The sequence below is a fragment of the Giraffa tippelskirchi genome, chromosome 6 (genome assembly GCF_054371585.1).
Source record: "Giraffa tippelskirchi isolate mGirTip1 chromosome 6, T2T-mGirTip1v1.2.pri, whole genome shotgun sequence".
Classification (NCBI taxonomy): Eukaryota; Metazoa; Chordata; class Mammalia; order Artiodactyla; family Giraffidae; genus Giraffa; species Giraffa tippelskirchi.
In genome coordinates this window covers 84,142,815-84,170,797 of record NC_137280.1, presented here as the reverse complement: position 1 = coordinate 84,170,797, position 27,983 = coordinate 84,142,815, and the positions used below count along the sequence as shown (strand labels likewise).

Here is a 27,983-nt window from a genome sequence, read left to right as displayed (position 1 = left end):
TGTGCGCTATTTCCTACACAAATGGTAGCATTTTATACCCTCTGCATGCCTTGAAGAGTGTGTGCAAGTGAGTTAAAGGATAAATTCCTAGAATCAGAATTGCATTTCTATTCTTTCTCCTATTTTTTCAGAGTCAAGTTCAGCCTTTTTCTCTGCAAGTAAAATGGCCTCCCATCTGGGATTCAGTCTCCCATAGGGATTTCATTTCTCTGTCCTCACCACTTGAATTTCTTTCTGAAAGAAGTACCTGAATGGAGCCAGTGAAAAGAGAATACCCATCAAGGTCTGGGGAAATAGAGTGGCTCTAAACGCTTGTCAGTAAATACTACTTGTTCCCACTGCAGATAGACTGTGGGGGTGGGACCTGATGCCCAGAAGCACTGAGTGAGTGCCCCAGAGTTGCAGAGCAGAGAGGGAATGAGCACCTTCCTATACCAACACCACCATCCCCCTAAGACCCAGATTTTAAATGCAAATGCCCACTATACCTGGATTTGGTTTTGGAAGGTAGAAGACAGATAGAGCCCTTGACTGGGCATTAGGAAAGGTGAGCCCTGGTTCAGCATGGAGTCAGGTGGAGCTGGATTCAGACTATGGTGCTGTGTGACTCTGGGCAAGTGAACCCCCCTCTCTGGGCTTCCATCTCTGTCTCTCTCTGTCTCTTTCTTCCACATCCAAAATCTTCCCATGTGAGGCACATAACTGCACATGCAAAGTTCTCTCTCCCACAAGGTCCCTCCCCCTGTCCCACATGCCCCCTCTCATACCCTTGGCCCCATCCAGACTACAGAGAGCCCACCCACCTAGCCCCTCACCCCTGGGACTGAGAGAGGCTTAGGGGCACATAGGACTGTGCCCAGCAGGAGCTCCAGGCCTCCCTCCTGGGGGAGCTTCAGCTTGCAAACCTAATGACTCTGTAAAGAGGGAGGAGGGTGCATGGGGAGGATGGGGAGGGAGAAGGATGGGAGAGACACAGAGGCTCAGAAAGGCACACATGGAGGCATCTGCTGCTGCTGCTGCTAAGTCGCTTCAGTCGTGTCCGACTCTGTGCGACCCCATAGACGACAGCCCACCAGGCTCCTCCGTCCCTGGGATTCTCCAGGCAAGAATACTGGAGTGGGTTGCCATTTCCTCCTCCAGTGCAGGAAAGTGAAAAGTGAAAGTGAAGTCGCTCAGTCGTGTCCGACTCTTTGCGACCCCATAGGCTGCAGCCTACTAGGCTCCTCCGTCCATGGGGTTTCCCAGGCAAGAGTACTGGAGTGGGGTGCCATTGCCTTCTCTGCACGGAGGCATCAACATGAGAGAAAGGAAAAGGAGAGGGGGAGAAGTGAGAGGCGATAAGACATGAGAGTCAGACAGACAGAGACACAGAGAGACAGAAAGAGACACACAGATTTCCACTAGGAAGGGCAGGCAGGGGAGATGCTGCAGAAAGAAGAGGCAGGATTGGGAAAGAAAAGTTGGGAGCAGGTACCAGAGGGGGGTAGGTGCCTGGCCTTGGGGGATCAGAGGGGCTCACTGGTGTCTGACCCAACCTGGGCTCCAGTCTGCAGTTCTGTCTCTGCGCCCCTTTTTTACAGATGAGGGGTAGGTCTCAGAGGGGAAGCAAGTTGTCCAAGGTCTGTCCTTCATCCTCTCCTCCCGGAAGAAGGTCTCTCCCTGTCTCCCTCCTTCCAATTCCGTGTCTTTCCACTCCTGTCATCTTTCTGTCTTTCTTCTTCCCTTTCTCCCTCTGTCTCTGTCTCTCTGGTTCCTAGTCCGTCAGTCTCTCTCCCTTCCCGCCTCCCTAATCCTCTCTAGGCCAGAGGGTAAAGGGCTCAGTTGGGGTCTACTAGCAGTGGGAGATTGTCAGAGAACCCTAGCTCTAACAGCAAGCCCCCAGGCCCCTTCAGAAAATGCAGGGTGAGGACATCACTGTTTGTTCATCATGGGGACTCAGAGGGAGGAGGGTCAGACTCAGCGTGGGAGGTGGAGTTCAGAGAAGAATGGAGAATCAGAGAAGGGGGTTCAGAATAGGAAGCTCATGGCGGGGGAATAGGGTATGAGGTAAGGAGGAAGGTAGAGGACTAAGGGATGGGAGCTCAGAGAGATGGAGGAGGCTCACGATAGGGGAGGGGACACAGGAAGGGGGAGAGGAATGGAGGGGCGGGTAGCCTGGGGGAGGGGCTCTGTAGGAAGAGAGGGGTTAGAGGCAGGGGCTCAGAGAAAGAGTCACGGCTCTCTCTCCATCTCTCTTCCTCGTCAGCAAGCGAACCGAGTCATTGTCATCACATCTCCGCCCCGCCGCCTTCCTCCTGCCCGTGGTATCGGGGTCACCAGGGCGGAAGCGCCGCCCCGCCTTCGCGAGCTCCTGGTCACAAGCACCGGGCTATTTATAAAGTGGGCGCCGAGGGCGTGAGCGACGCGACCGCGGGGAGTGCTGAGTGGGGGTGGTGCCCACTGACGGGAGGGCTGGAGATACCGCGTCACGGCCAGGTCAGCAGCCTGCGCGGACTCCTCGGTCCCTGCCCACCCCACCCGCCAGCGCCCATCGGCGCTGAATGATTAATGTGTTTGCACAGGCAGTTGTTGCCGGGGGCAGAGGCGGTGGAGGTGGGAGCAGGGCGTTGGCACTGCCAGGCTCTGGGCCTCAGTTTCTGCATCTAGAAAATGGCCCTACTTGGTCTCAGTTTCTTCTCCTCTTCCCTTCTTCTTTCCTCTTCTGCCTTCTCCCCTTTCTTCTTTGTTATTAACATTAGCATTATTATACTGTTATTACTATTATTATTACCGTCACTAGTATCTTTATTATTTGATTGAATTTTAAGTGTACCCCCTGGCCTGGATGACTCTGGATTCTAATTGAGATAGACTCCAGTCCTTGGGGTCCATTAACCTGCCAAGCCTGGTGGTGGGACTGGAGGAATAGAGAGTTCCAGCCATCAGTGGAAGCGGCTAAAAGCCCACCCACAGGAGGTTCTTCCCTGATAGCTTAGTTGGTAAAGCTAAGCTGCAATGCAATGCAGGAGACCCTGGTTTGATCCCTAGGTTGGGAAGATCCCTTGGGAAGGGAAAGGCTACCCACTCCAGTATTCTGGCCAGGAGAATTCCATGGGCTGTATAGTCCATGGGGTCGCAAAGAGTCAGACACGACTGAGCGACTTTCACCTTCCAAAAGCCCACCCACAAGAGGTGCTTATTGGGTGTCAGAAGACACTACAAGCGGTAGAAGGGAAGCATAGAGAATTCAAAACTAGGTTCTAGGAAGTCTGGCATTTAATATGTGATGTCTGTAGCATACGTGGGCTTTGTGATGAGGACATTGGTCCCTGTGACTTGGCATCTCGGAGAGAATAAACGAGGACTCTCATCATCCTTGGACAGAAATAAGCCAGAACCCAACTGAAGCCATAGGTGAAAAAAACGCACCAAGAACCTTGACAGATAGTCAGTGTTGTTTACCAAGTACCACTTAGAACTATGTCTGGCATATAGTAGGTGCTTATTAAATACTGTTCATTGAAAGAATGACGTCATTGCCTCCTCCAGCAGTCCAGCACTGAGAGAAGGTGCCTCGACGCGGAGCCGTGCTGTCCACGGCGCTGAAATCGATGGCTCCTCTCTGAACTGTCCGCGGTGCTGAACTTTTCATCCCTACCCAAGTACCTCCAAAGAATTGCTACTTCTTTTGCCCCGCTGTGTATTACTGAGCCATCCTCAGGCCTGAGAACGCAGTGAGCTCTGAGGAAATGTCCTACACTCAAGGAGCTTTTAGTCCCCATTAATAAAAACACCATCATTGATTTTTCCTGCCTTTGGCTCACACTTATTGAAACTTTCCACAAGCCATGCATCATGACAGTATCTCTGCATGCCTTATCTGACTGGAGAGTTCCAGTAAATCTAGGCAGTGGACACTATTAGTGTGCCCATTCTACAGATAGACACACTGAGGAATGAAAAAGACATGGGACTTTCCAGGAAGTGGTGAATTTGGGGATTCAAACCCAGGCCTTATGGACTCAGGATGTCCTGGTCGGCACCTCACAGATAAGTTAATAAATCTAAAAATAAAATAAATTCACAGAGGAAACCCACTGTATGCATGAGGAAAGTGAGGTGCAAGATAGACAGATAACTAAGATTGCAGCCCTGAGTATGAATAAGAGCCAAAACCAGAGGCATCCTAAGAGGGTGGTAAAAGCAAAGACCCAGATGCAGTTCCCCCACCCCCTGGCTGGATGGTATCAGAAACAGGGCAGCAAGAGGCACAGGGATTTGTGAAGGCTTCCTGGGAGAGAGGCAGGGGAACAGCCATGATGAATGGGGAAATCATGATGTGTCTGTTTACTGAGTGGATGAAGTAAAAGGATGAACCTGGGACAGATTCTCACCCCATGGCAAGGACTTAGGTGTCTCCAGGTCCTGAAGGCTGAGGGTAGCCTCGACCTTGAGCCTTCACTCCTAGTAGACTGTGGAGTCAGACAGCTATACCTCTGACTCTGTGGCACCAGGCAAGTTGTTGAACTTCCATGAGCCTCAGTTTTCCTCATCTGTGAAATGGGTTGCTCTGAGGATTAAAGTGGGAAATAGGCATATAATTCCTCAAAACTATGCCTGTGGAATGCTGGATAGATGGAACTTGTTGTAGATATCATTATTAGTTGTGAGGTAAACTCACCTTCAAAGGCATTGCTAATTTATATGCAATATTCAGTCATCAAATATTTATGAATCCTTTTAAACATTGAGTGGCCTAGCAAAATGCCACGAGGCATATAGGGAGGTCTGGAACCAAAGCACTACCATCATGTTTTTGCATATGCCCTCCACTTAGAGCAAGATCTCTCTTCTGCTCAGTTTCCCCTCATCTTCTGAGACACAGGCAAATGGTGATGATAGGAATGGGGTAGGCTTGCCAGAGGAAAACAGCCATGGAAACCCTTCTCCTTCCCCATCTCTCCCAATCTGACTCCACCAGCATGAGGCCAGGAGTAAGGTTGTGTTCCAAGAGCCAGGATCAGTGCCTGGCATATAGTGGGTACTCAATGCTTGCTGAGTAAGTATATGAATAAATTCACAAAGGAGTTAAGTGGCACTTGCTATTAGCAGCCTTAGGACTCTGCCAAGACTTAGAAAGTGAATTAAGGTTGGGGAGGGGCAATGGGGCTCTACATAAAGAAATGAGTGGGGGCAGAGGCAAGGTCTATACAGGGTAGTCTCCCATATGTAAATTCAGGATATGCACATAAGAATTGCATTGTGTGTGCTTGAAAGTGTATTTTCTCACGTTACCAGGGCAGGCAAGTGAGTGTACATGAGTGTGTGAGTGTACATGTGTGGTGGGATAATTACACATGTGCACCACCTGAGTGCAGGTGAGGGTCTGCACATATGTGCTGGGGAGTGGGGTGTGACTGTATGTGGGACATGCTGGTGTGAGCTTAGGTATGTGCAGGCTTTTGAGTGATATGTTAAATACAAACACATGTTGGGTGTGTGTGTGTGTGTGTGTGTGTGTGTGTGTGTGTGTACACACTATGCAGTTGTATAGCATGTGTATTTTTGTTTACTTGTATACATGTGCAGACTCCTCTGAAGCTACATATATTAGTGTGTGTGTGTGTGTGCATCATCAGCCACCTGTTCAAAGTGACAGCTTGAATGTCCAGGGAATGGTTATCATGTGTGTATATATATGGCCTTGGCATGTACTCTTGTGTACATATGTGTCTCTTGTAATTTGGGGCCCTAATAGGTATACATAGGTACCTGCCTGAGTGTTAGGGCATGGGTTGATATTTAGGTGACATGGATACTGTAAACACGCATCAAACACGTGTGGATATATCTCTGTGTGTGTGTGTGTGCAGATACACATGCCTGTATCATGGGGACAATGTCTGTGGAACAGACTGTGTTCAGTGTATATGTATGTGTGTGTCAATGCGCATGTGAATCTGCACATGTGTCCATGAAAGTGCAGTCACAGGCACATGGTCTTCATAGAGACTTGGTGAATCCTAAGCACTTCTGTTCACACAAGGCAGGCAAGCCTGGGCATGAATGTACAGGCCCAAGTGTATGCAGGTGTGGGCAAACATGGGTGGGTCCCTGGGTCAGGGGCAGGTATTTCCTCAGCTCTAAGGATGAACTCAGATCCAAGGAAAGCCCTCCCAACCTAGTTGCCCTGATCCTCCCCTCTTCTCCCTCAGCCTTCAAGACCTCCCACTCTGGGCATCACCCCCACTCCTCTCAGCAATTCTTCCTCTCCTCCCTGCTTCTCCTTGTCACCCGCACCCCCCCACACACACACAGCCTCTCCCAGCATCAACTGTTCTCTTTACACCTCAGGGCTCTACTTCCCACCTCATCCCCTGTCTTACTCCTCCCAGCGAGCTCCCTCTACTCTGCTGATGACTCCTTCCCTATAAGTTCCACAAAGTTATTCAATACAATTCTTTCTCACCCCTCTACTGCTTCTGCTTCACACCACCCGTGTAGCCAAGACTCCAGTTTGCATCAGAGTTAAGGGTGAGATTTCAGAGAAGAGATGGGGCTGGGGGGCAGAGGAGAGTGAGCTTGGAGGAGTCAGCCAGGAACCCACATTGAGGCAGTGCTATCCCATTTCAAGTGTTAGGCAATTCAGAGGAGGGGGAGGGGCCAGTAGAGGGTTTGGATGTTCACCACCCCCTCCCCTGGGGCCTAAACTGTGAGCGATGCGCGGGGGTCTGCTCCACCTCTCGACTCTCCTAACTCCGTAGGATAAGAGTTGAACGAGTTGACTTTTGATTTTACTGGCCCTTCGCCCACCACCAGCCCCGCCCGTCAGGAATGAGTTCAAGGAAAGGAGGCACCTGTCCCTTTAAGAACACCCGCGTCCACGCCAGCCCAGCCCCGCGCGAGCAGCACACGGGAAGCCACCGCGGCGGGGAGCGGCCGGGCGGGGTTGGGTTTGTGAATGGAGAGTCACAGCACAGGGGGAGGGGAGAGAGGGGGAGGGGCAGCGGGGGCGGTTCCCGGCTGCCGGGCCTTCACACCAGGGTCCAGGGGAAGGCCGGGGTTCATCCTTCTCTTTCTCTCTCTCTCTCTTCCCCTCTCTAGCTTTCTGTCTCTCATTCTCTTTCACACACACACACACACACACACACACACACACACACACACCTCACGCCGGGCTGCCTAAGGCGTCCTGAAGCCTGCCGTCTCAGGCTTGGTCAATACACCTCTTCTTCCACCTCAGCCTTCTGGAAGGGAGTAGAAGTGAGGGGAGGTGGACCTCAGTACTTAAAACCCAAGGTTGAGACCTCTATAAGCCTTGAACCCTGGTTGGGCCACCACCCCTGACGCCAAGGTCCCCTGCTGAGAACTCAGGAGTACCCCAGGCGCCTTGGTCCAGGTGGGCTGGCTTCTCCCCTACCCTGCCTCAGGGGTGGGGCGGCGGGCTGGTGGAGGGGAGGGAAGGAGTCATGCCCCTCCGGAATCTCTCACTCCACCCACCCAAACGCAGAGCGTGGGCCTGGGCGTGGGCCTCGGTGCAGATGGCGTTCTGGCCCCAAAATAGCTCCACCCCACCTCTCTCTCCCTCCCTCCCTCCAGCGCAAAGTGGGTGAGGTGAGGATGGGCCGCGAGGGGAGCAGGGGGGTACTGCACTTCCAAGGGGTTGGCTCCCTGCGGAGAAGGTCGGATAGGTGTTTGTTCGGTGGGGCCAAAGAGGGCGGAGAGAGTGAGGCCCTCAGGCGACTCCCCCAGCCCCCACTAGGGAAACCAAAGAGTTAACTGGAAAAGCGCCTCCAGACCCCTCCATCACAGCTCTCTTAGGGTGCTGGAAGGGGTCTCCCCGGCCTCCTCCCCCAGTCCTCTCCACTCCCAGGGTGAGGAGTACCTAGAGCTCACCGGTAGTCCTAATAGTCAAGCCCCTCTACCCAAATCTTACACGCCCAGGGCTTGGAGACCGCTCCCCCTGCACTCCTCTCCGAATTCCAAGGCGGGTCCGCAGCCCAGCCCACAGGACAAGACTCCTTCCAAGGACCCTGCAGGATTCATTCGAACCACCTAGCTCCTTCCACACGAACCCGCTAATAACTTGTTCAACACAGACAACCCAGACTAGACCGTTTCCAGATGGAGCCCCGAACCCCTGCCCGCGTCCACACGGGCCTCCGCGTTCAGCCGTGTCCACACGACCCCAGCAGCGGCAACCAGGACCCCCTGAGAGCCCAGTTGTGTCTACACGGATCACCTTCTCAGGCACCCTGGCTCGTCTACAAGGGCCACCCCCTCAGAAGTCCAGCCGCGTGTACGCGGGTCACCCCCTCAGGAGCCCAGCCGCATCCACACGGACCCCGAGCCCAGTTCGGATCCACATGGGCTCCCCGTCCCGCAGCCTCGCCTCCTACCTCCAACGCAAAGCAGAGACATGTCTCCAGAGTCGCCGGCGGGCCGGCTCTGTCACGTCAGGTTTAGCTGCCGCTGGGGTGGGGCATGGCGGGGGCTGCAGCCCGCGCTCGCTCAGCTCACGCCGGGGCCCGGCCTCCGCCGCCGGCCATCTTGGTTCAGCACCGGGGGCGCGGACAGCTCCTGACGTGGTGCTGATGTGAGCCTGGCGGGCGGAGCCCACGGACGCCTGATGGGGCGCGGGCGCAGCGAGCTGAGGAGTGGGGGTGGGGTTTAAAGGGCCGGATCAGGGTAGGGGCTGAGGGCGGCCACCACGCAGATTCCCTTCTGAGTCTACATGTTTTCGTTTCTCCTATAGCTCTCAACCTCGAGACCTTGGCTGTCTCTCTGCTCTTTCTCAGTATCTCTATTTCTCTGTCTCTTTGCCTCTGTCTCCCTCTCTGGGTCTCTCTGTTCTCCTCTCTGGCTCCCGGTCTCTCTCGGTAATGTGTCTCCCTCTGTTCCTCTGTCCAGTCTCTCTGTGTCTCTGCCAAGTCCTGTTTAGGCCTCTCTCTCTGTCCCTGTTTTGCTCAGCCTGTGGATCTTTGCACACAGTTGGACTGGATTCCATCCTTCACTCCCTTGTGTAACTGGCAACTCCTATTCATCCATCAATGCCCAGTTTGAATATACCCTTCTCCAGAAAGCCTTATCTAATTCCCCCAAACTGAGCCTGACTCCACCTTTCTGGACTCCCCTGGATTCCAAATCTTCCTCTGGTTGGGCCCTGACCCCAGCATAGCTCTGCTCACTACCCATCTCCACACATCTGACCCGGCAGTTCCAAGTGAGCTGGTGGCCAAAAACCTGTTCACTCTGTAATGCCAGTACCTAGAACAGTCCCAGAGGCTGAGCCCCAGAGAGCCCCTAGCCCCCAGCATACACGAAGGAACTTCATCAACACAAGATATATATGGAGTTAGTGAAGCCTGTGTTCGAAATCCAACTCTGCCTGTAATCACCAGCATGACCTCAGACAAGTCATGTGACCACTCTGCCTCAGTTTCCCTGCCTGTAAAATAGAGATAACAGGAACTCCTTCACAGAGTTGCAGGATATATTGTATAAGTCAACACCTGAAAGCACTTGGAATAGTAATGTATAGCATTAACCATTGTTGTGATTCTCATTTCTTTAACATTTTTTATTCCATATCCATTAACCATAGGTAAGGAATTTGTTGTTGTTCAGTCACTCAGTCGTGTCTGACTCTTTGTGACCTCATGGACTGAAGCACGCCAGGCTTCCTTGTCCTTCACCATCTCTCAGAGCATGCTCAAACTCATGTCCATTGAGTCGGTGATGCCATCCAATCATCTTGTCCTCTATCATCCCCTTCTCCTGCCTTCAATCTTTCCCAGCATCAGGGTCTTTTCTAATGAGTCAGTGCTTCGCATCAGGTGGCCAAAGTATTGGAGTTTCAGCTTCAGCATCAGTCCTTCCAATGAATATTCGGGGTTAATTTCCTTTAAGATTGACTGGTTTGATCTCCTTGTAGTCCAAGGGACTCTTAAAAGTCTCCTCCAATACCACAGCCCAAAAGCATCAATTCTTCAGCATTCAGCCTTCTTTATGGTCCAACTCTCACATCAATACATGACAACTGGAAAAACCAAAGCTTTGACTATATGGACTTTTGTCGGCAAAGTGATGTCTCTGCTTTTTAATATGCTGTCTAGGTTTGTCATAGCTTTTCTTCCAAGGCTCAAGCATAAGGAATAAGGAGCAGCAATGACAGGTGCTTGAATACAGAGCAGTATCATCGCAGTGGAAGATCCTCCTCAATCTATTGTCTCATCTCTGAAGGATGAATTATGTTGAATTTTGTTTTTCATTCTACTTTTCCTCATAGTTTTACCACATATTTATCATGGTTTAGGTTTGTATATTTTTGAACTTGACACAATTAGAATAAAACTCACACTCTTATAACTTTGTTTTGAGTGTGTGTGTGTGCAACGTGATTTCACCGATATTCATCTGAGTTTCTGTGGTTAGCTGGAGAGCATGCATTTTCACTGCTGTATAGTATTCCTCTGACCTATTACATTTTATTAAAGTATTTGTTTATTTAATTATATGGAATGCAGGATCTTAGTTCTCCAGCCAGGGATTGAACCCATTCCCCCTGCAATGGAAGCAAGGAATCTTAATCACTGGATTGCCAGAGAAGTTCCTGAATTACTACATCTTTGATTATCTGTTTTCCAGTTGGTGAACTTTAAGGTTGTTTCCCCACTGGGATTGTCACAAACGCAGCTTTTATAACCATTCTCAGAAATGTAGGCTGGTACATGTGAGTAGTGATAGCTTGATCATAAAACACCTACATACTTGGCTTCATGATATAATATTCAACTTGTTTTGATGTGGCTTCAGCAATTTACATCACAATAGCATCATATAAGCATCTGACTGTTTCACTTCCTTGCCAACACTTTGAGTTGTCTGGGTTTTTGAATTGTTCCAAAATAGAAAGGGTGAAGTGGTGCCTCATTTTGGTCTTGATTAGCTTTCTGAATGCTCATAAAGTAGAACACTTTATGTAATTTTTTGGTTTCTTATTAGGGTGAAATGCCTGTTGAAGTCTTTTATCTATTTAAAAAAATATGATGGTCTTTTCCTATTGATTTGTAGTTATGAATCTTTTGTTGGTTTCATGTGTTGTAAAAATCTCCAATTTTGTGGCTTGTTTTTATTCTATTCATGGTGTCATTTTCTCAACAGAAGCTCTTAATTTTTAAAATAACCTTTTTATTTTGGAAAGATGTTAGATGTATAAAAAAGCTGCAGAAGTACAGAGCTCTAAAAAGCACAGAGCATTTCTGTATATCCTTCATCCAGCTTCCACTAATATTAACATCTTACATATGGTTACAAGGAACATCGTACTCAGTTGGTTTCAGCTTTAGCATCAATCCTTCCAATGAATATTCAGGACTGATTTCCTATAGGATGGACTGGTTGGATCTCCTTGCTTTCCAAGGGACTCTCAAGAGTCTTCTCCAACACCACAGTTTGAAAGCATCAATTCTTTGGCACTCAATTTTCTTTATAGTCCAACTCTCACATCCGTACATGACTACTAGGGAAAACAGTACTACTTCTATCTAGAACTAAAACATTTCCATCACCCCAAAAGGAAACTCCATCCCCATTAGCAGTCACTCCCTATTCCCCTCTCCCTGAGGTGCTGACAACCATTAATCTGTTTTCTGTCTCTATGGATTTAATTTTAAATTCTTCCACTTGATCAATATTTACCTTTAGAGTAAGCACACTGTGCCTTTTTTTTTGGAGGCATAATCAAATTGTAACATTATATTAGTTTCAGATGTACAACATAATGATTTGATATTTGCACACATTTTGAAATGCTCATCATATGGAGTCTAGTTAACATCCATCACTATACATAGTGACAGATTTCTTTTCTTGTGATGAACACACATTATGTCTTGTTTAAGGAATTCTTTACTGTCCCAGGATCACAAAGATATTTTCATAGCATCTTCTATATGCTAAGTCTTGTCATTTACAGTCAAGTCTTGATCTCTCTTGGAACTGATCTGGGAGTGTGGAGTGAGACAAAGTCCAATTGTATATATTTTTTCCAATGTGGATAATCAATTGTCCCAACACTCTTTAATGAAACGGTCACAAAGCAAGTTTTTGTACAAGTGTGGACTTCATAGCAGACACAGAGCAACCAGAGTACCCAGTGCTGCAGGATATCTGCCCCACCTGGGGTCTGTTCTGGCTCTTTCTTCTGTCCTGGGACCATCTATGCCTGTTACAGAACTTTATACCTGTCCTTGATATCTGCTAATAATGCCATTCTTTCATCTTCAGAGTATCCGGATTATTCTTCTTTCTCTCTCAGCTTGTTGGGTTCTGTGGCGAAATCTAGTTGGGACTTTGGTTGAAATTGCATCGAATCTATAAACCAAATAAGGGAAGAATCTTTTCTCATATTGACTCATCCGAAGTGTGAATACATGTCTTTCCATTTGTCTATCTTTCAGTAAAGCTGACAACTTCCTCCACACATCTTCCATGTCTTTGTTTTTCAGATTTATTTCTAGGTAATTTGTATATTTGATGCTATGAATGAATGGCCTTTTCAAGTTACTTTATTTTTTTACCTGTTAGTCACAGGAGTTTAAAATGCAATTGGCTCTAGTATCTAAGAAACGTTATTGACCTTCTGTAAATCCAAGAAACAGATCTGCAGATTCTTTGAGATTTTCATTGTACACAAAGATGTCATCTGTAAATAAAGACACTTTCATTTCCTTTCCAGTCCTTTGGCCTTTCATTTCTTTTTCCTAGCCTACCATACAGGTCAGGTACTTCAGTACAATCTCAGACACCATGGTAACAGGCATCCTTCCGTTGTTCTGCATTTGAAAGAAAACATTTCAACATTTACCATTAAATATGATATCTGCTATGTGTTTTTAATAGAAAATCAAATAAAGGAGATCTACTTCTATTTCCAGTGTGTTAAAATTTTTTTTTTAAAAAAAGATTTTTCTTTATCATGAACAGGTGGTGAATTTTAGCAACTGCATTTCCTACATCAGTCAGGATAACTATGTAACTCTTCACCTTTAATTTGTTAGTGTGAATTATGTTCTCTTAATATGTTTGATACCCATTGGTCTCTCTTATTCTCTCTCTCTCACCCATCTCTCATCTCTGTCCTTTTGCCAAAGACCCCGATAAACTGATCACTCAGATCCAATTAATTTTTAAGCCCCAGCGTCCCATTTCACTCCCAGCAACAACTTGGCTCATTCCAAAGCTATTTATTTGAGCTATCTCATCTCTCCACTTAATTATGCCCCGCTGTCTTTCTCTTGCCCTCTCTTCTCTGTGGTTCCCTCTTTCCCTGACTCTCCTCACTGTGCATCTTCATTCACGTCTTTTGCAAACTCCCTTGCGCTCTTTATCTATCTCTCCTTCCATCTCTCACGTAGCTTCTGAAGTCTCACTTTCTCTCCACCATCCTATGAAATCCACAGGTAAAAATTGTTGAAAGAGAGGTGATGGGAGATAGCTCACAGACTGGTGAAAAGTACAACACACACATATAGACACATGTATCTGTGAAACGTGCACCCGCCCCCCACCCCACTCCACCAAATGCACACACACACATCCCTCCCAGCCATCCAAGCTCCTGGCCATCCCCAGAGACTCTGCTCTTATTAAAACTTTCCAATCCCTGGTGCCAAGAGAAGCTGTGGAGACATTTGGGCTTTGGATAAGAAAATTCCTCCTCCACAGCATCTGCTGAGCTCAGCTTTCTAATGGGGAATGAACAGAGCTGCTTCTAGAATCCCCACACAGGGCAACACTGTTTGGTCTTCAGATAAATTTCCGGTCCTTACTCGGTACATGTGATGTTTCTGGCACTGAGCGAAGCTCGATGGAGGAGACAGATACGAATCAGATGTCAATCAGTTTGTTCAGCAAACATTTCTTGGCACCATCTGGATGCTGAGAACTACTCTTGTCAACAGGTTCCAACAAGTGACATAGTCCCTAACATTGGAGTTGGAAACAAAAATAAGCATGTACAGAGAAAATCAAGGAAAATTATGAGGAAAACAGGGAAGGTCCCATGATACAGAGAAATGGTGGAGGAGAAGGTAATTGCCTCCTCCTGGTGGAGGCAACACATGAGCTGAGACCCAAGGAAGAAGGAGACAGGCATGGGGAGAGTTGGGGGAGGGGCGTTCTAGACAGAGGGCAGAGCAGATGCAAAGGCCCTTCAGTGTGACTATGTCTGGTGTGTTGGAGGAATACCAAGGATGCTGGTGTGGCTGGAGCAGAGTGAGGGAGGTGGGAGATGAGCAAGGGTTATAAAGAGCCTAGGGGATGTGAGGAGGAGTCTGAGATGCAGAGAGAAAGAGACTGAGAGAGGGAGACTGAGTGAGAGGGAGAGATGAGACCTCAGCCCTGGGGGCAGAACATAGAACCAGCAGGACCAGAGACTCCATGGGCATTTTGTGACCACCAAGGCCTCATCTTCACCCACAAACCCCATGCCAGACCTCTCTCTGATGCCCCAACTGCCCAGGTTGGGAAGGGGGTGGTGACTGCACTGTACTGAGCTCGGTGTCATTTTAAGAATCTCTAATTTATCATTTTAAGGATCTCTCAGGTTGCTCAGGGGAGCAGGGATGTTCAGGGCAGGAATGTAAGTGGTGGAAGGCCAGGGAAGGATCCAGGAAGGAGCTGGCAGGACCCACAGGAGTGCTGGGCAGGTTTGGGTTCATTCTGAAGTCTGAGCCTACAGGACAATTGTATGGACTGGACATGTGGGGTAAAGGAAGAGAAGTGATGAGAATGAGTCCAGGCTTTGGGACCTGGGGAGCAGAATGATGGTGCAGCCATTCATCTGCCATGCTGAAGAAGAAGTTGATCTCAGGGTGAGAAACTGGGACCTGTGCTTCAGACTGGCTGAATGTGAGATGCTTACAAGACATCCAATGAGAATACCCAGTACAGTTGGATATTTGAGTCTGAAGTTCAGGGGAGAGGTTGGGCTGGTGATGCAAATGGGAGAGACATCAACACGAGATGGGGTGTAGCCACTTGGGGCCAGACTGCAGACAGAGGGTAAAGGGCTGCCTGGCTTCTAGGACCAAAATCAAGACATCAAACTCAGGATTCCACCATCTACCTGTTTGTCTATCTGTGACTCCAGTCCCTGTAATCAGGGTAGCAAGCAATGGCATGTGCGGGGCACATGGAATTCAGAGCCCTTGGGACTGTCCTATGGGACAAAGTCTCCTCTTCCTCTGACAGTTCGGTTATCAACGGCCTTGTCCTGGGGCAGGGAGTACTGAAATAGATGAAGTAGGACATGAGTCCTGAGTCCAAGTTTCTCATAATTATTTCTCATAATTGGAGAGGACAAGAGAGCTCCTGTGGTTCCTGAAGGCCTACTGTGTGCTTGGCAATGTGCTGTGTTTCTGACATATCCTATTTTCCTTAATCCTCTGCAACCTGAGGTGGGTGCAATACTGTGCTCATTTCACAGATAGGAAGACTGAGTTCCTGAGAGACTGGGGAGACAAAGCTGGGATATAAAGTAAGATTGGGCCAACTCTCGGAATAGGCTGTTTATGCAACACAGATGTTCATGTAATCACTCATTCATTCAAAAAACACAGCCTGGATCCACACCCATGTCCATGCCACATCCAAGGCCAGGGGAGGGGGTGGATCCTGCCTGGAGTCCCGGAGAAGGATGGGGAGCCACAGAACCAATCTCTGCAGTCAGTGCTGGGAGATGACTAAGGGGGAAGGAGGCTCTAATTCGTATACTGGGAAAGGTGTCCTGGAAGAGAGGAAGCTGGAGAGTGAAGAGGTCTCTCTAAGCACTGTGGAATCGGAGGAAGGGCATTCCTAGCATAGAGCAAAGCAAACATTATATCAATAACCTCAGATACACAGATGACACCATCTTTATGGCAGAAAGCGAAGAAGAGCTAAAGAGCCTCTTGATGAAAGTTCAGTTCAGTTCAGTTCAGTTTAGTCACTCAGTCATGTCCAACTCTTTGCAATCCCATAGACTGCAGCACACCAGGCTTCCCTGTCCATCAGCAACTCCCGGAGCTTGCTCAAACTCATGTCCATTGAGTTGGTGATACCATCCAACCATCTCATCCTCCATCATTGCCTTCTCCTCCTGCCTTCAATCTTTCCCAGCATCAGGGTCTTTCCCAGGGAGTCAGTTCGTTGCATCAGGTGGCCAAAGTATTGGAGCTTCAGCTTCAGCATCAATCCTTCCAATGAATATTCAGGACTGATTTCCTTTAGGATTAACTGATTTGATCTCCTTGCTGTCAAGGAAGTCTCAAGAGTCTTCTCCAACACCACAGTTCAAAACCAATTTGAACTTTCAAAAGAAAGTGAAAGAGGGGCATGAACAAGTTTGCTTAAAACTCAACCTTCAAAAAACGAAGATCATGGCATGGCAAATAGATGGAGAAACAATGGAAACAGTGAGAGACTATTTTTTGGGCTCCAAAATCACTGCAGATGGTGACTGCAGCCATGAAATTAAAAGTCACTTGCTCCTTGGAAGAAAAGCTACGACCAACCTAGACAGCATATTAAAAAGTAGAGACATTGAAGACAAAGGTCTGACGGCAAAGGGAGGACGCCCTCCCTCACAGCTCATCCCATTACTCCTTTATGCCTCGGTTATGAACTATGAGGGATTGGCCTGGGGAGGCATATAATACAAGACAGCGATTGAATTGGCCGAGAGGATGAGGCCTCGAAAGGGGCAAAGTCATGGGAATTGTCTTAATAGGATGGCGGGCGGGGCTCCGGCCTCAGAGACGGGGCTCAGTCTAAAGTTCCCAGAGTGACCAGCAGGGGGCAGCACTGGGCCAACGGCTGATGCCCAAGGCTGGGGGTCACCTGGAGTGAAGTACCAGCTCCAGAGGAGTTAATTTATTTAGCAAGTTCCTTCAGTATGCTAGGTGCTGGGCAAAACTCTGCAAATTTTCACTTCTTTAATCCCCAAGTTGATTATATGGGCAGGGAAACAGACAAAAACTTTAAGTCACATAGCCAAATTCACACAGCAAGGAGTGGCAGAGTTGGAGTTTGAACCCAGGGAGTTCAGCTGCAGCCCTTAACACCTACATTCCCAAATCCTCTAAAATGACAGTTTTTGTTTGTTTGTTTGTTTTTTAAAGCAAGGGCTCCCTCTCAACAATTACTGAGCTCTTCTTGCTTACCTTTCTTATATGCCATCTTCACAGGTTCATACAATCATTCCCATTCCCCAGGTGTGTACAATCATTCTACATACCTGGAACAGAGGCATAAAGGAGTAACTCTTGGAGTCGAGATGCTTCTATGTCCAAAGTGAAAATCTCAAGAGTTTGTGAGGCTCATCCACCCTTGGGCCTGGATCCAGCTCAGGGAAGGAAGCAGCAGGAATCCAAAACATCTGCCTTTCCCAGTCTCCAGGCCCCTGCTGCCACCACTGCCCCAGTCAGGGCCCTCAACGTGCCCCAACTCAGAGGTGCGCCATCATTCATGCCACCCTTCCCCACCCTGCTTCCCCACCCCAAACTGGCTGGAGACCCCATGGACTCCCACCCAGCCAAGGGAGAGGGCTGAAAACACTCGACAAAGGGGCTTCAGTGATGTTATCTTTGACAGGTGGGAAACTGATCAGAAATGCCAAAACATTTGCCCGAACTGCCGACAGTAGCAGGTACAGCTGGACCCGAAGCCATACCTCTAAGACTGCCATTAAGGCACCGTCAGGCAGGTCTGTATGAGTCCAGGTGTCCGGGGCACCCAAGAAAGCCAGAGAATCCTTTGAAAATGTTTGAGACCCAGATGCATAAACACTTGGACTCCAGAATGCAAAAGGGGAACTGCAAAGCCCAAATGAATCCATGTTTTATTATGTTTAAGAAAAGGATGTCAACTTTATTGTGGTTAAAATCGATCCATCTGAAAAGAGGCTTGGGTTTGGAATACTCTCCCTGAGAAGACCCCAAGCAGATCGCCGGCAGTTGTCTACTTTAGAGAGTTGCCTGTGGCCAGTAGATTTCCAAAGCAAAATGATAAATTACAAGAATAATTAACCCGATGCGCATTTAGCACGTGGAACGTCTGCTTCGTTGGGCGTGTTTTAACTCCTTTAATCCCAACGGCGCCCCTACTGGGTGCGGCTGTTTTGATACAGGTTCAAGTGACGGGGAAACTGAGGCACAGGGAAGTCAAAGAGCTGAGGAGGGACACAGCTGGGGTTTGAACCTCACCAGACCCCCTCATGTGATCTGCACCCTTGACCCCTGTGTTGTCTTCAGCCTTGTGTTTCACGGCGGCGTCTTCAGTGGAACGGGAGATGCGGATACCATGGTGACCGTTTGATTTGGAAAGGGTATAGATGTCGGGACACGGCGCAGTTTGGGGTTCCAGATCTAGACGATGGTGGGAAACTAGGTCAGAACTCCTCTATGTCCCCTCCAATCCCCGTTCTCCTCCTCGGACTGCAAGCCACCCAAGGCAGGTCGCCTCCCGCCCTGGACCTGGATGCCGGACAGGATGCAGCCCCGCCCCTGACCACGCCCTGGTGGCCGGCGCTGATTGGATCTGGGTGGGTGTAACCGTTAGAGCAGTACTTCGTACAACAGCTGGTAGCCAATTAGAGGACGTACTTCGAAAGCTCTGCCCGCAAGGCTCTTCTTGCGCGATGATTGACTCCCAATCTTCCCTTCTCCTCTAGCCTCTGCCTCCAGACTATGCTTCAGTAAGATGTTCCTCTGACACCTTGTGCAGGCTTCTGCACGCACTGTTCCCATTGCCAGAAACACCTCTTCCTCTCTCCTCTATAGGCTGCTTTTTCTGCCCTTCTCAGCTGAAATGTCCCCTCCTCTGGGAAACCCCTGATGCCCAAGGCTGGTTGGAGACCACCCCTTGGGCCTTCGGCATCTCCTGTTCTTATACCAGTTTTCTTGTCTGTTTCCCAACCAGGCAGCAAGTTCTTTAGAAGCTAGGGCTGGGGCTCAGAAAACATTGCCTCCCCATTGCCCAGGAGCATACAGAAGGAGCTCACGAAATATATGTCAGACTTCCTGGTGGACCAGTGGTTAAGAATCCGCCTGCCAATGCAGGGGACACGGGCTTGATCCCTGGTCTGGGAAGAGTCCACATGCCAGCGGAGCAACCAAGCCCCGTGCACCTCAACTCCTGAAGCCTGAGGGATCTCGAGCCCGCGTGCGGCAGCTACTGAAGCCTGTGGTGCCCTAGAACCTGTGCTCCGCAACAAGACAAGCCAATGCAATGACAAGCTGGCACACCACGACTAGAGAGTAGCCCCTGTTTTCACAACTAAGTAAAGGCTGTGTGCAGCAACAAAGATCCAGTGCAGCCGAAAATAAATAAAATTTAAAAAGAAATAAATATTGACTGGTATAATTAATGGATTAATCTGGTACCAGAGATTCGGGAGCTCTCCACTCTTGTGAAACAGAAACAGACCCTGTGGGGCCTTCCCAGTGACAGACACCTGTGTTCCCCACGTCTTGCTTGTAGAAAAAGCTTTTAGTCTCTTAGGCCTTCCACGAGAGCAGACTCAAGCAATTGATGATTGGAGAAGTGGAAAATCAGGGACAAAAATGAAGCAGTCAAGCGGGAAAGTAATAGCAAATTAAATAAAAGGTCCACCAGAAAAAGAGTCACAAAATCCCTAGTTTCTCCTTGAGGTTACCCCTATATGGATAGCCTTCTGACACATATTCTTATGTTGTTTTTGCAGAAACCAGGACCCCACCAGATGGAAACTGCTGACCACAAACATATAGAGCCTAAACTAGTTGGAGGCAGAAGATTGATCATCCTGTTAACTCACCACCAACCAATCAGAAAAATGTCCATGACGTGGTCATACACCCTGTGACCCTCACCCCTAATGCTGCTTTTAAAAACCTTTTCCTGGAAGCCATCAGAGGTTTGACATCTTTGGCACTTTAGCTACCTTCTCTCCTTGCTTGGCACTGTGCAAAGGAATGCTGCACTTTCCTTCACCATAACCTGGTATCAGTTGACAGGCTTTGTAGTGCATTGGGTGAGAGGACCTGAGCTCAGTTTGGTAACACTTTTGGGAGCACTGAGCTAGAAGCTCCTGAGGTCAGGACCAAGATTCCCCCACTCTGGTCTGGCATTCAATACATGTGTGTGGAATGGGGGAGGGAAGGGGTGCTGGTCTTTTGTAAGGATGACATTGGGCACAGTAAGTGCTCCATGGTGACTCATGGTTCCCCTTCATGATCCTCTGCAGCCCCCAGGGATCCAAGCCACTCTAGCCTGGCACCTCCCTCCCTACTTATCCTTTATCTAGGGCCCACACTGAGGTAGGATTTGGAGTGGCCCAAGGGGGAGGAAGGGGTGGGCATTCATATCCGTGAGCATCTGTTAGGTGTCCAAAGTGGGCTGTCTTGTCCAGTCCCCCATGGGGGCGGAGCTTGGTGGGACCCTGAGCTGATAAGAGGAGAGAGGAGGGAATCACCATTTCTGGGGGCATCTTTGCACTAAGTGGGGAATTTGGGGGAGTGGCTGAGAGATCGCCCACCCAGAGAGGACCTGGATTATAAACAAGAGGCAGCCTCCCTCCCCCATTCCACCCATCCCCACCCCACATCCTGGTGATTTTATGAAATAAACTCATTGCAAACAAGTGCCTATCCCTGTCAGGTCACTCCTAGACTCCTCTTTCCTTTTTGCTCCATAGTATGGGGTTTAAGGAAGAAGGCAATAGCAACCCACTCCAGTACTCTTGCCTGGAAACTCCCATGGATGAAGGAGCCTGGTGGGCTACAGTCCATGGGGTCGCGAAGAGTCGGACACGACTGAGCGACTTCACTTTCACTTTTCACTTTCATGCATTGGAGATGGAAATGGCAACCCGCTCCAATGTTCTTGCCTGGAGAATCCCAGGGACGGTGGAGCCTGACAGGCTGCCGTTTATGGGGTTGCACAGAGTCGGGCACGACTGAAGCGACTTAGCAGCATGGGGTTTAAGAGGGCTTCCTTGGTCGCTCAGATAGTAAAGAATTCTTCTGCTATGCAGGAGACCCAGGTTCGATCCTTGGGTCAGGAAGATCTGCTGGAGAAGGGAATAGCTACCCACTCCAGTATTCTTGCCTGGAGAATCCTATGAACAGAGGAGCCATGGGCTACAGTCCAAAGGATCGCAAAGAGTCAGGCATGACTGGGAGACACAGCACGCACGCACACACACACACACACACACACACACACACACGTTGTCTTGGTCTCATTTAATCCATGCAATATATTTCGAAACAAAAACTTTTAGCATCAGCTCTCTGCTCTGCAGGAGCGAATTGAAGCCACATCCTCCTTTCAGGAGACCCCTGCTGGTCCCCTGAAGAACTTCTATGTTCCTCCATTTGGGGCAATACCAGCCCCTCCCTCCCCTTCCAACCCATCCATGACCCTTTGGAGAGTCTGTGTCTGGTTCTGTCTCTCCTAGCTCCTTGCAACCAGGCTGAGGTGAGGTTGGCACAGAGGATTTGGCTGAGGGTGTTTGCTGAATTAATGAATGCATGATCTGCCTGATGAACTCAAGTGCATTCTTCAAAAGCCCAGCTTCAGTGTCCCTTTTCCCAGGATACCTTCCCTGTCTCCCCATACAGAGCCTTCACTGCCCCACTCTGGACTCCTCCAGCTCCAGGTACACCCTCTAGCCCAGCCCTGGCTCCACAGCTAGGGGGCATCTGTGGCCAGCTCTTCCTCCTGCAGACTGGGGTCTCCTTGGGGACCTCTTGGAGGCATAGGAAATTTGTCAGGAAGTGTTTACTGAATGGATGAATGAATGCCTCTTGCAGGGCCTGGAGTCACATACCCTGGGTTCACATCCCCACTGGGGTGCTAGATACTAGATCTGCCCCTTAACTCTCTGAATCCTTTTTTCTCCTTTATTAAATGCGTTTACTCAGAGCTTGGGGCCAAGTTGTTGCAAGAATGCAATGAACTGACATATAAGCATACAAGCCTCAGGCTCCCTCCCGTTCCAGATTCAGAGTGATTTGCACTGAGGACCAGTAATTTTGTTCCCTTCGCAGCACCCAGAGCTAGAGTGTTGTCAATGCAAGCGCTTAATGAATGTTGATGAACAGGGTTGGTGATAGGTGTGGGGGAAGAAGGGGGAAAAGGCAAATATTAAAATAGCTGTCATAAAAAAGAATAAAATAATGACATTTGCAATAACATGGATAGAAATAGAGATTATCATACTAACTGGAGTAAGGCAGAAAGAGAAGGATAAATACCATATGACCCTAGTTGTATGTGGAATCTAAAATATGACATGAATGAGCTTATCTAAGAAACAGAAACAGACTCACAGACTTGGAGAACAGACTTGTGGTTGCCAAGCGGGAGGAGGGGTGGGGGAGGGATGGACTGGGAGTTTGGGGATTAGCAGGTGTGAGCTATTATCTATAGAATGAATAAACAAAGTCTTACTGTATAGCACAGGGAATAATCTTAAATATCCTGTGATAAACCATAATGGAAAAGAGCATGAAAAAGGATATATGTGTGTGTGTGTGTGTGTGTATAACTGGATCACTTTGCTGCACACCAGAGACACAATATTGTAAACAGACTATACTTCAAAAAATAAAATAAATTATAAACAAAACAAAACAAAAAGCCTGAAACCTAAGTGTTGGTAGGACATGGGGGACATTTCCTCACAGCCTGCTTGAGAAAACAGCCTGACCATTTCTTACCCCATGACTCAGCCATTCCACCCCTAGGCATTCACTGGGGGCAGAAAAGAGTATAGTCACCAAGAGACATGTACAAGTATGCTCAAAACAGCTTTATCCACAATTGCTCCAGACTGGAAACAACCCAAATGCTCACCAATGAGGAAAATGGATGAATCGTGAAAAATTGGTACCCAGTGGTTACAATAAGAAAGGAAAAAAATCTAATTGTTTGCAAGGATGTGGAGCCTTTGGAACCCCTGTACACTGCCAGTGGGAATGTACAATTTAACAGCTGCTGTGGAAAACAGCCTGGCAGTTCTTCAAAAGCTAAATATAGACTTACCATATGACCCAGCAATTCCACTCCTAGGTACAGACCCAAGAGAATTGAAAGCAATGATCAAGAAAAACTTGCACACGAATCTCTACAGCAGTACTGTTTGCAGGAGCGGAAAGGTAGTAACAACCCAAATGTCCATCAACAGATGAATGGACAAGCTGAATGTGGTGGGTCCACAGGAAGGAATAAAATGGTCACATATGATACAACACGGATGCACCTTGAAAACATTATGCTGAGTGAAGAAAGCCAGAGAGAAATGGTTTCTTATTGTATGAAATGTTCAGAACAGGACAATCGACAAGGACAGAAAGCAGATTAGTGGTTGCCCGTGGCTGGGAGGGAGGGGGTTGGGGAAGACTGCTAAAGAGTATGGGGTCTTTTAAGTATTTTGGCGCTAGATGCTAGTGAGGGTAATACTACATTGTGTGTCCTAAATATCCTAAATTGTTAAATAAAAAGTGCATGCTTAGTCACTCAGTTGTGTCTGACTCTTTTTGACCCTTTGGACTGTAGCCCACAAGGCTCTTCTGTCCATGGGATTTTTCAGGCAAGAATACTGGAATGGGTTGCCATTTTCTTCCTCTAGGGGATATTCTTGACCCAGGGATTGAACCTGCATCTCCTGTGTTTCCTGCATGGCAGGCAGATTCTTTATCTGCTGAGTCATCAGGGAAGCCCCTAAAATGATAAGGAATATGTTATATTTATTTGATCACAATATAAAAAGAAAGAAAAGATACTTGGGAATATTACATAACCATGAAAAGGGACAAATGCCTGCTCTACACACATGAGGAGCAAGAAAAGCCAGAACCAAGAGTGGGTACCCTGTGCAATCCCATCTATGAGAAGTTCAAACTCAGGTAAAATTCACCACAGTGATGACAGTCAGATAAGTGGTCACCTTGAGGGAGGGGATAATGAACTGGAATATCCAAGGTGGTGCAGCAGGGGCTGGAAATGTCCTAAACCCTGACCTCCATCAATCTCCACTCCTGATATTCATGAACTTGACCATGTCTATGTTCAACCTCAATAAAAATGTTAAAAAGAGAAAAGAATTGCCAGGGGAAGGAGAAAAGAATTGCCAGGGGAAGGAGACTAGAGCATCCAGCAGTCCTGACAGTTGAGGGTTTTCCATTTCCCCCACAATTTCATCACCTGATCCCTCTGGGAACTGATGACCTGAAAACAGGCATTGAGCTGAGTGTGGACAAAAGCAGGAGGGCAGTGACTGGAGTCTGTTGCCTGGGATTTCAAAAATGGTCCCCAGATGCCTCTTTCATCTCTTGGGCAATGCTCCCCCCACTCTTCACACTAGGGTCTCCAGACTGAGAGACACTCTGGGACAGGAAAACCTCAGGACTCCAGAACACTCAGAACATCAGGTCCCAGATGCCTTGGCAACTCAGAGCCCTTTAAGACCCACTAGAATGAACACTAGGGCTTCCCTGGTAGCTCAGCTGGTAAAGAATCCACCTGCAATGCAGGAGACCCCGGTTTGATTCCGAGGTAGGGAAGATCCACTGGAAAAGGGATAAGCTACCCACTCCAGTATTCTTGGGCTTCCCTGGTGGCTCAGATGGTAAAGAATCTGTCTGCAATGCAGTAGACCTGGGTTTGATCCCTGGGTTGGGAAGATCCCCTGGAAGAGGGAACAGCCACCCACTCCAGTATTCTGGCCTGGAGAATCTATGGATTATTCCATGGGGTCGCAAAGAGTCGGGCACGACTTAGCGACTCCCACTTTCACTTTCATAATTCACAGCCCTGGGCAAAAGAGAGAGCATAGACTTCAAGCAAGTTCCAGGTCCCTTCCAAGGTCCCAGGTTCCAGTCCAGACCCAATCAATCAGTACACATGAGTGAATGGTGGATGAAGGAGCTTTTCGCTCCCATTTCACACCCTTTGTCATGCACTTCCCAGATGCTCGGCTTTGTCCTGCAAAACAACTGGGATCCCAGAGAAACCTCAGCCTGGCCTGGCCTCCAACAATCTCCTATCCTGCTGGGGGAGATAGAACCTGACACAGACACTCCCACTTTCATTACTTTTGAGAGCAACAATAGAAGAAATCACAGGCAGCCAGCAAACAGGGAAGGGAGCCAAGGGGGAGGGACTAGGATAGAGGAAGGATGCCAGGGCCATAAAGAGAGAGGAAGTGGAGCACTCAAACGGTAGACAGACAGCGCGTGGCCAGCGACTGTTATACACTGACCAGGGAGGAAGTTGGACTGAATAGATAATGAAGGGCAGTGGGAGGTTAATCCTTCTTAGCAGATCTTTTTATTTGTCTTGATTGGTTTTGTATACCTCCAAAGATGGGGAGCTTACTCCTGAGGGATGCAACCCAGCCCTTCCTAGACATGATCATCTGTCAAGAAGTTTGGTGCAACATGATTTTTCAAGTAGTGGCCACCATGCATAAAAAGGCTGAATGCAATTGACTGGAGAAGGAGGGTTACCCATGTGAACCAGGCAGCCAGTCCCTGTCGCAGGCTGTATCTGGAATCAGACCCACCTGAATCTTTCCTCTGCGTCTTATGGGCCTGGTGACTTCATCTCTCCAAGTCTATTTCCTCTCCATTCCTCTGAAATGGCTGTGCCCACAGCCTACTTCTTAGGTACCAACTTCATAGATTTATGTATATCTTCAATGAGCAAAATGCCCAGCAAACTGTAGGTGCAGAACAACTGTGGTGCCCTGCTCCAGATCCAGAGTGCTCTGGAATCTGTCTCAACTTCATATGTACTTACCTAATCTCTAAACTCTGCACATGCTCTAATTTATGCCTCACATGTCATTATCCCATAACCCACACCTGGCAAACTCCTACACATTCCTCAAAGCCCTCAAAGTTACCCTTCTTTTCTCTGTTTAAGCCCTGACCTAGGGAACCGGGACCATCTTGGACCTGGTTCAGATTGGACCCACTGAGATGTGATGTGAGTTTCTGGAGGGCAGAGATTCCAATCGGCAAGTAGTAGGCACGCAATGAGAACTTGCTGGATAAATGAGTGAGAGAATGAATGAGTGAATGAATGAATGAAATAGTAGTCATTTGGGAGAGGTGCCCAAAACGGAGATTCAAGACTCCGCTAACCCTTACGAGCCTGTATCCGCATGTCCCACTACCGCAGAGAGCGCGAGGGGGCAGATAACCGGCGAGGAGGGGCTTCCGGGAGGGGTCTTCAGCCCTTCCGGTCCGGCCCCTTTAAGGGGCGGGGACAGCAGGGCGGGCGCTCGGAGCGTCAGGGCGGCGCTAAGATGGCGGCGACGGTCGCAGGGTCCGGGGCGGCCGAGGTCCCCAGCTCGCTGCTGCTCGTAGTAGGCGGCGAGTGCGGGTACCGGGGGCTGCTTGCCTACGTGCTGGAGGAGCTTGAACGAGGTCGGACCGGTCCAGGAACGTGGTGTCGGGGAGGCGGGAGCGGCCGCGCATCTCGGCCTGAGAGCCCGAGGATGGAGCGGTCCGGGCGGGGTCCGGCCGGATCGGGGCGCGGGGGTGGCCCGGACCCCTGTCCTCTTACCGTTAGACGCAGGGCGCAAGCAGAGTCTATGAGCGCCCGCGGAGGAGGCAGCGTTCGGGATCGGGCTCAGCTGCTCCGCCTCGAGCGTGGTGCAGACCGGGGAGGGGACACGGGCCCCGGCTTGGGGGCCCACGCGATTGGGCAGCATGGGCAACGGCTCTGCTTCCCGCCCTCCGGGCGCGCCTCCATTCCCCGGCTCTTAGTAGCCTGGACGTCCTGGAGAGAGGAGCAGGGATGGGGAGGTTGGGCCCTGAGCCCCGGAGGCCACTTTCCGTAGCTCCATGAGGAACTGCTAATTGGGGTGTGGGCGGGTGCGGCCTGCTTAGGGGATTTGGCACCTGAATATGTGAGTCATAGATGCACCTGCAAGATTCACCTGCAAGCACTTGGCACAGTGGGACCGGCGGGCGTGGTGCACCCCACACCGTGCTGCTTGGAGGGCATTCATCCGTCATCCTGCATCTCTCAGATCGTCAGCGCCTGTCCTCCATGGCCAGTAAAAATTGGGGAATGTCACCCCGCAGGGCATCGAGGATAGGGCGGGGACTTCTGGCAGGTTCAGTCCTGCTCTCTCAGGACTAATGGTCTGGTGGGGAGGGGGGCAGGGAGATGGATCAAGTATTAAGCTCAGATGGTTACAGGACTGTTCAGAGGAAGATGCCAAGGACTGAGAGGACCTGAAGGATGGGAAGGCAGGGAGAGGGGCCTCTGGGCAGTGGGAACAGTTTCTACCAAAGCTTAGAGGTGGAACCTGTGCGTGGCAGGGCTGAGGATCAGTGAAACAGTGGTGGGGGTGAGAGGATACTGAAGGGGACAAGATGACTGTCTAGGAGGTGGGGACTTTCTTGCTGAGGTTCTAAGTATTCTTTGTAAAGTGCCCAAGTTTTTGGGTTCCTTGATGGTGGATGCAGTGAGTTCCAAAGGCACACTGGATGGTTCTGAATCTCCTGGCCTTCATGTGCAGGGGCAGGTTGGGGCGGGGGTAGGGGGCTGTGGTGGCCCTCGCCTACCCTCTGCCAGTTATTGAAATATTCTGGGAGCTGGGGAGCCCAGCTGATTTCCTATCTCCCTTTCCCCCCTACCCCACCAGGCATCCGGTCTTGGGACATTGACCCGGGCGTCTGCAGCCTCGATGAGCAGCTCAAGGTCTTCGTGTCCCGGCACTCAGCCACCTTCTCCAGCATTGTGAAAGGTGAGGCTGTGAAAGGTGACCCTATGTGCACCAGCTGCTCCCCTTCTGTTCACTCAGTGGGCAGATGTTCTTCGAGTGCCAGCTGTGTGCGTCAGGGATGGCTGTAAATGACAACAGTAATGATACAGCTGAGATTGACTGAGTAAGAGCGGGGGCAGGCCCTGAGCCAGCACTCACTCCCTCAGTCATCACCAACTCATGAGGTCAGAACTTG

The 27,983-nt window shown here is 49.3% G+C and overlaps 2 protein-coding genes across 10 annotated transcripts in view; one reads left to right on the top strand and one right to left on the bottom strand.

Moving 5' to 3' along the window:
• Positions 1-2,344, bottom strand: part of UNC13A (unc-13 homolog A) — a 60,782-nt gene extending 58,438 nt beyond the window's left edge. The window contains exon 1 of the mRNA XM_081496450.1: positions 2,255-2,344. The gene's annotated coding sequence lies outside the window, so the exon portion shown is untranslated. The remainder of the gene's footprint in view (positions 1-2,254) is intronic.
• Positions 2,345-21,433: 19,089 nt separating this feature from the next.
• The window catches only part of MAP1S (microtubule associated protein 1S), a 39,231-nt gene continuing 32,681 nt past the window's right edge, over positions 21,434-27,983 (top strand). For 5 of the 9 annotated variants that reach the window (XR_014055627.1, XR_014055630.1, XR_014055629.1 and 2 more), the window contains exons 1-2: positions 21,434-26,438; positions 27,668-27,769. Coding sequence is in view for 3 of the 9 variants with exons in the window: in XM_081496445.1 (XP_081352571.1) it covers positions 26,174-26,438; positions 27,668-27,769 (367 nt within the window). In the remaining 6 variants the exon portion in view is untranslated. Of the gene's footprint in view, positions 26,439-26,700; positions 27,074-27,667; positions 27,770-27,983 lie in introns of those variants that run through there. The other 4 variants (XR_014055628.1, XR_014055631.1, XM_081496447.1 and 1 more) reach the window with 2 other exon arrangements.